The sequence below is a fragment of the Linepithema humile genome, chromosome 4, assembly GCF_040581485.1.
Source record: "Linepithema humile isolate Giens D197 chromosome 4, Lhum_UNIL_v1.0, whole genome shotgun sequence".
Lineage (NCBI taxonomy): Eukaryota > Metazoa > Arthropoda > Insecta > Hymenoptera > Formicidae > Linepithema > Linepithema humile.
In genome coordinates, this window is record NC_090131.1 from 24562869 (window position 1) to 24571338 (window position 8470).

Consider the following 8470-nt stretch of genomic DNA (forward strand, 5'->3'; position numbering starts at 1 on the left):
ATATTGTGCATTCAAGTATTTCGATGTAAGAGTAATCTGGTCGAATCGGTACAAAAACTTGTCTATGGCGACATAAGTATATGTATGTGGATAACCAGTTTTTACATGTGCAGTTGACGCTCGCCTGAGAGCGCTCGTGTGTCTGTGAAACTTGCTCCTTGACCGTATGTAGGTATACGTACACTGGCACATTAGTCACTTTCGTTTCGAATCAACGATATCCCAGCACACACATTCCCAATCGCGAGCGTGTGTCACGAACGAAAGTGCACCGTCTACGGCCTCGTGGCCCCATAGTCTTCCGCGTACGCGGCCATTTTACACAAGAAGCTTTTTTTTTCTCAACAAGAAGTTATAAAAATATTATCACGAACTAAGGATAATTTTCTATATTATTTTCTTAAAGTTTTTTTTATCATTAAACAAATTAATTTCTTATTACTTATGATTGAACGAATTAATTTCATAAAACGATTTATACGTTACGCTAATTATCATTTTTAGTTCATATTATTCAAATATTTTAATAATCGTTTCTCGCGTTGCAAGACTCTATTTATATTTATTAGTGTCGTGAAAAGAAACAAATTTACTTATTCTTGAATTGTAGATTTCTCACTTGTGAAAAATTGCGGGAAGAAAGATTATTTTGAAGGCCAATTCTTGGTATACATTTAACTAACCGTTTATTATCCGACAATTGTACGTTGCGAGATAGTCGTTTATTAACATCATTCGCATTCCGGCAATTTTATAGTCCGAATAGTACAAAATACTGTATTTTTGCTTGTCTCTTTGCAAGACATTCATGAAGACTGCGAACTTCGTTAAATTCGATACACTTGTCTCTTGCTTAGCCCGTTAAATTTGGAATAAATGCTAGCTAGCTAGCTTAATAGATGCGCAATTATTAATTTGCATTTGTAAAGAATTATTACTACGTTATTATTATTCGTCACTAGACTCAAGTGAGATGAATACGGAGATGTATCAGACGCTGAAATAAACAAAACATATATCTCTTCTATTGTTTTTTCTCGTGTATATTGTTTGACAATTTATTATTTCTTACCACAGGTAAGTCGCAGGATCTTCGCATCACGTTTAATGATTTGATTCACGTAACGCGATACAAATACGTCCGCGTGTATACGTGCGCGTCGCTTTAAGTGTTTGTTATTTCAACGAGGAAAAAATTACATTGCTTGATAAACATAACGAATTATAGTTCTTATTATTCATATTATTATGCAAAATAGATTGCTGTTTGATGAAGGATCATGGTGATTATTGGAAAAAAAATAAATTACACTATTTGCTTCTATTTTCTGGCAAAATCAACCTTACATGTAATCTCTAATTGACGTGATTAGATTAAGAGAGAAGTTGTGTATACGATATGATAGATTTATGCCGATCCAAGAACTGATAAAATGAAATAAAGATAGAAATAATGAAACTTTCAGAATGAAGAATGAAGTGTCTTTTACACATTTAAAAAAGAAAGAATATTATTGCATAAGACTCTCTTTAAAAATTGATTTATGGAAAGAACATAAAATTTATCGATTATGAGATCGCGGTGTAATTGAGAGTAATATAGAACAATTAATATAGTTTAAATAATCGTTTATACACACTGAACAGCTGCAATCAAGTTGTATAAAGTATAAAAAAGGTCTGGGTATTATCGGAAAATGATTGTCATGTCTCGCGTGTACGATAGTGGCAAATATCGGCCTTCTTCGTTATTCATCCTCAAAATCTTATGACTCATGGAAGTAAACGAATTCAATGCATTGAACTTGTGTAGCAGAAAAGACTATGATTTATTGAGTCACTTTAGAACATAAAACGCTATGAAATAAGTATTTACAGCAACATAAAATACTATGATGCGTTATTGAAAATGCATACTTTAACTATTTTTTGAAAAATAATAAGTGGAATAAAAGAATATCAACAGTTTTTTTTTACTTTGCTAAATACTACAGTTTGATCATTATTGTCATTATTATACTGAGAAAAACTAAAATTGTGTAGTAAAATAATTATAGTCCAGATACTTATTTTTATAGAAATTGCTATTACTTCAATTTACTTCTATTAAATAATTAGAACATCTATAAAAATAAAGTTGACGCTAAAATGTACTATTATAGTGATATTGTTACAAAGACTATTATAGTAAAACTATTGTTACTGCAACAATTTTTTTTTCTTTTAGTATAAGATATTGATCATAAATCGTCATTATCATATTCTAGAGCTTCCATTTTTTCTGTCTAAGCATCTTCAGGTATGCCAAAAATTCGAAATCTAGATATACCACCATCTGGCTTAATTATTATTCTCACCCAATTAGCAATAGAATTCTGATTTTCTTTCGCAGCAATAATTTGCTCCGTGCCCGGATTTATCTGTAAAATTATTCGAGTTATAAAAAGAATATTGCATATGATTATAATTTACTCATACTGACATTTTACAAAAATTTTGTGCATTTGTGAAGTTACATTGGCACTTATCATTTTCATTAATATGAATAAATTGAAATAGTAGAAGTGATTAATTAGAAGCGCTAATTGTGTATTACAAATATGAATTATATTGTATGATATAGTAAAATCAGCCAAATACTCAAAACGTGAAAAATTAATTAAATGTAGCTCACATGAACATCCGATATGAGTTTTTCCCATTTATTGTTTAAATTGTCATTTGTTTTGCTAAAACATTTTTGCACTTGTACCATGTATGGAGCATTGCCAGTGAAAAGTTTTGTATTGATAACAACATGAGTGATTGTGCCACTGCATCCCAACTTAAATACAGCCCAAGATCCGCCCAATATCTAAAATTTTTATGTTAAATTATTGAGCGTAAATAATAATTATTTCTTTATGTAAAGAGATATTTTATTAATATTGATGTAAAATACAAATTTCACTAAAAGAAATATTTATTTTATGGAATTTTTAAATAATTGACTGCAATTTCATAATTAGTGCTTGATATAGTTTTTATGTACCTCATCGAATGACGTTATATTTAATTTGTAGTTTTTGTAAGGTTTTTTTACAGTATCCCATCCGTCAATAATGCTTGTGGCTTCATTAGGTTGAATAATATTATTAGGATGTCCAATGGAACTGTCACTGAATAACGTACAATGACTACTATATAAAGAGGAGATTAAATTAATGCTCTTATTTATTGGTGTAATGATGGGCGCCACTTTTCCGTAAGCGCGTAATCTGGCAATTCCTCCGTCTGGGAAAATATTGAGTCGCAAATGGGTCGCTGTATTTTGCGGTAACACGTCGAAAAACTTTTTACATATAGATGGATAGCCGGGGCTTACATCGGATTGCGATATCAAACATTCCCAATTCTGAAATTGCATTTGACAATTAATGATCTATTGACTATTATCATGAAACGTAACACATTTCTCATATGCAAGATATTTTTGGCGAAAGGATTATTGTTATAAAACATGTTATAAAAATAAGTTGTAATTATATATATATATGTATAAAATTGAGATTAAGTTTTATAATTTATCTTTGCTTATATTACTTTTTAATACTTCTTAATACTTCCATTTGATAAAACAAGTAAAATATGTTACATAATATAAATTTTAGTAATATAGATTTTGGATTATATAATATTGCAATATTGACCTCTGTATTATTGTGCATGCGTAAGTAGTCTTCCATATTGCAAGATGTGCCTAATTTATTTATACGATTTTGCTTATATTTAACGCCAATTAAACCTGCAATAAATTATATTAACATATAGATTACAAATAGTTATCATTATTAAGTCATTTATAATATTAGTAATATAATAATGAGATTAATAAGTTAGGATTAACAAGTCGCTAGAAGTTATTTCTCACGAACGTTTGGGTAGCATTCCGCCTTGTACGGAAAATTCTGAAAACTTGTTGTCGATAAAGCAGGCAGTGTCTATGCAAATGTTATGTATATGAGTTGCACCGGGTAATTGGATAATAACAAAATTATGCCGTTCATTTCGCATTTTTTGAGTTTTCCATCCGTCGACATTGTTGTTGATTTTGTTATCGAAAATCGTGTGTTCATTGCATACAGGATCATGATTCTGAAATAAAACAAGAATAAACCGCCAGCGTTGATGAATGTATTAATTGCAGATTTTCTACACATATTCTATGCTTTTTAGATTAGTTTTTGATTATGCATATATTTTATTGTTATAATTATTAGAAAATTATGATTCAATAGATTTAACAATCTAAATTATAGTGTGTCAAGGCTCAAGAGCTATAACTTGTTGTTCGTGCAACTGTTATTTATTTATTTATTTATTGCGTTGACTTTGATATCACTGTAGCTTTTCACACTGAAGATGAATCTGAAATCGAAACGTACATAATTTTAATTTGTAATTATAATTCCAACACGAACAACCAGCTTTGATTCTTAAATTCTGATACTCTGTAATTTAGATTGTTATAATTATTATATTTATATCATATTTGATATCTTTTACAATATTGGAAGAATATGTATGTTTATATATGAAGTTTTAGTTATATTTAATACAACTACTTACTTTAAGTAGATTTTCAGCCACTCCGTAAAAATCATCGGTTGCAAATATAATTTTTGCTCCGTTCTATAATTTTCAATTATTTTATTGAATTTTTATTAGTCGATTAATAAAGTGCTTTATCATGTGAGTGGAATAATGTATTAAGTTATTAGAGAAAATGGTGACAGTAAAGAGAAGAACTTAAAAAATTATAAAAAAGCTATTGAAAAATGAGTGATTCTTATATTTTAATACTTAAAAAATTCGGAAAACTAATGACGAGCCAGTATGCTTGTACATACAAGTATGTTTGCTTCAACAACAATACAGTTTACTTCTTTTGTCTACGAAGTAATCAAACTTTAAAAAGTACTTACTTTTTCGGATGTGACGTCGATTAATTCCTTTGACTCATCCCAGTCGAGCTTTTCAGATTCAGCGTTGTTCTCCGTTTCTGTCTTTATTAAACAACATAAAACGTTTAAGCATAGATAAGCTTGTAGAACATATAATTCACTTTTCAACGGCATTCATAAAACTTTTTTTTTATACTTGCAAAAGTTTGCAAATTTTTACTACGATTGCAATATACATATATTGCATTTATATTATAATGTATTAAAACAATATGTATAATTAGCGATAGAGGAATAGGCAGAGATACAATAAGTAGGTGCAATCACGTTTTAAAAAAAACTTACTTTTGAGGATATATCTTTGCCCGATTCTTCAGAGTTACCCTTCTGTTTGGAATTTTTGCTCCTTTTTTTTACCTTTATTAGACAACATAAAACATAGATAAGCTTGTCGAATATGTAATTAAGTTTTTAATGGTATTCTTAAAACTTTTGTTCATATTTAAAAAAATTTGCAAATTTATATTGCGTTATGACCAATTGAGATGTATTATTAGCGATATAAGTATAAACAGAGGCGCAATAAGTAGGCGTGATCATTTTGCAAAGAACTTACTTTTGTAGATGTGATTTCGCACGATTCCATTAATTGTTGAATGTTGCGTTCTTCTTTCGAACTATTGTTGCTCATGTTTACCTTCATTAAGCAACATAAAACAGCGTTTAGGCATAAATAAGTTTTTACGAATATATAATTGAGTTCTTAACGAAATTTTTAAAACTTTTTTTATACTTGCAAAAATTTATATTACATTATATCAAAACGTTATATATATATGTAGTCATTAGCAATAGAGATATAGATAAAGACACAACAATTATATAAAATGTTTTAAAAAGAAATAACTTTTGCACATGTGGCTTCGTATAATGAAATTAATTCGTTAAAATTGACTTTGTCATTAGATTGAGTACCTTTTTTCATTTTCACCTCTATTGGACAACATAAATCAGCGTTAAAGCTTTGATAAGCATATCGCATAAATGATTAAGATATATATTTATATAATTTTTTTTATTTAACAATTTACAGTAATCTACGCGTTTATAAAACATTTCTAATGATTTCACTGATATGATCATTTAGAATAGAGGGTCGATACATACCGGAATACTTAGAACTTATTTTTTAAAAGAAGACTGGAACTTTGCTCGGAATTATAGAATTTTAATATCTATGTACTATAATTTCACACACGACCATTTAAATAGAATAGTTTTTTTTAATTAATACGATTTAAAGGATAATTCGGAAAATATGTTGCTAACACTTCCCACGGCTTGAAGAAACTGACCTCTGAAATTTGAGCATCTCGTGATTTGTGTTGTACGATGTTTAGAAGCATGCCTTTATTATTATGGTAAACTCAGGATCAATAATATGGAAATTGGAATTTATCTTGCATTGATCGACCGTCGATAATTATTGTATTTATGTATTTAATCTTTAACATTGTTGGACAAATAAGGATAATAAAAATCAATTTATTATACAAAATTATAGAAATACAATGATGTAACATTATTCGTCTTAAAGTAATTAAATACATTGAGTGCGTATTGTATTTAGATACTATCCATGTAAAGATATATAATTAATATTTTTTATATAATCTTTCACGAGACGGTATACATTGACCTTTGATAATATTAACTAATTACTTAACTAGTTCTTTACATTGACAAAATCGTCTTTGCTGGTGCCCATCCTGACTTTATTCACATAGGTCACGATTTTTTTCCTGTTCGCCAAGGCGTGAAATTGTTTAGCACCAGGTTCCATAATTTTTTGAATGTTATTCTTTGTGATGTCAACTCCAGGCATAATTATCAAATTCTTTTGCAACAATGCTTTTATCGGCTTTAGTTTTTCCAAAGCAGTATTTTTCTGTCCCAATGTTAGAATCCTTTGGAAGCCAAGATTCGCGATGACTTCTGTTGACTTAAGACAATCGTTCGTTAGATCGAAAGCATGATCACCGGCAAGGGACGTGCAGCAGAAACGATTCTTTCGCATGCGACACGTCGATTTTACAATCGGCTATCAACGCGCGAAAGACGGGACCGTTTACTTCGAGATTTTTGAGAATCTTTAAATTGTGCAGCATAGCGTCCAGCTTTTTGTAGCTGTGGACGAAATTGTCGCTGCGAATGCAGACCATAATGTAAAGCGCAATGGTCGCCAAAGTTTTTATTTGTTTAATTAGACCTGCGCTCGGTATTAAATCACCACTCCGAGAGAATCGTGCAAACCTCTAGTCGGCTAGCTGCTTCTTCAATAGCGTTCCGCGCAGATTCTAAAGAGTTGATACAAAGTGAAGCAAAAAATGCAATAATGTATTTGCATTTGTATACGTATGTTATTTAATATATAATTGCACTTCTTTAAAGAAACATTTTTCAGAGAATTAATTAATTTACGTCGTTAAAAAACTACATCATATGCTGGCAAATCAGCGCACGATTAAATTTCTTCGATAAATTATCAACCGAAGTAAACAAGAATTATATTTAGAAGAATAATTAATGACATTTGCATTTCTGTACATCAAACAAAGTTGCTTAGAGAGAATGACGAAATGTCATTTATGATTTGTGACTTACCTCGGCTTATCAGCTGCTTGATCGATCAGATAGATTGACTGATGAGATTGAGGTCAATTTAAGTTTAAATAAATTAAAGATATATTATACCGCTGCATTCACGGCATATTACTGATCTATGTAACACTTTTGCTTATGCTGCGCAGATTTAAGCCAGCAAATAACAAAATTATTAGATCAATTGTGATATAAATACGTCGCGAGAATTAATTTTTCTAAGCAAACACGAGACGCCTGCATCAGGTGATAGCACTTTAGAAATGACAACCAGCCTGTAACTCGTCAATCGGAATCAACATACGCGAGCCTCGCCATTTGTATTTTGTCTACGGTAATTTTGAATACGGTAACGATATCGATTGTTAGTTATTTTTTGCAAACTGTTTGATAACGTTGTGAACTATTTACTTGTGACGGTGCAGCAAAGAATATAATAACAATACATCACGAAAAGTCAAGTTTTTCGTTAATGTTGCTGTATTTGTAATTATTGAAATCTGAAACAAAGTTTTTTCTTTGGGCACTTGATTGTTTATGATGATTTTCTTTTGTTATTAGATGAATTGATTAAAATTTCCTTATATCACAGTTATAACACGAATAATATTTTTTATATTAATTTAAACGCATATGGATTGCGGAAAGATACATAATTTGCAAGAATATATAAAATTGTTATTTTGGGGGTTAGGTTTGAATACGAGGTTCATGGAGCGTAATGTAATATTGCATTATACATTTAAGATAATATTAAGTCGAGCGCACATAAATAATATTAATTATAATTATAATAAAATAACAGTTATAATAGTTATGTTAAGCAAATTTTATGGTAAGCGATGACAATGGAATTTATAATTAGA

At 29.7% G+C, this 8470-nt stretch overlaps 2 protein-coding genes across 3 annotated transcripts; both read right to left on the bottom strand.

Moving 5' to 3' along the window:
* Nucleotides 1-1003: 1003 nt before the first annotated feature.
* On the bottom strand, nt 1004-6297 carry LOC136999756 (probable inactive allantoicase). Of its 2 annotated transcripts, none has more exons than XM_067354455.1 (10): nt 6111-6297; nt 5560-5640; nt 5289-5360; nt 4965-5045; nt 4609-4671; nt 3915-4134; nt 3690-3784; nt 3032-3394; nt 2675-2854; nt 1004-2420 (listed from the first exon to the last, which is right to left on the bottom strand). In XM_067354455.1, exons 2-10 carry the CDS (start codon nt 5632-5634, stop codon nt 2286-2288), a joined length of 1284 nt encoding a protein of 427 aa, XP_067210556.1. In that variant the 5' UTR covers nt 5635-5640; nt 6111-6297; the 3' UTR covers nt 1004-2285. The 2 variants fall into 2 exon arrangements, with proteins under 2 accessions (XP_067210556.1, XP_067210557.1); XM_067354456.1 differs by lacking the exon at nt 6111-6297 and adding an exon at nt 5919-5946.
* Nucleotides 6298-6669: 372 nt separating this feature from the next.
* On the bottom strand, nt 6670-7165 carry LOC105672419 (copper homeostasis protein cutC homolog). The gene is made up of 2 exons (XM_067353909.1): nt 7076-7165; nt 6670-7011 (listed from the first exon to the last, which is right to left on the bottom strand). The coding sequence occupies exons 1-2, from the start codon at nt 7163-7165 to the stop codon at nt 6670-6672; spliced, it is 432 nt and encodes a 143-aa protein (XP_067210010.1).
* Nucleotides 7166-8470: the final 1305 nt, after the last annotated feature.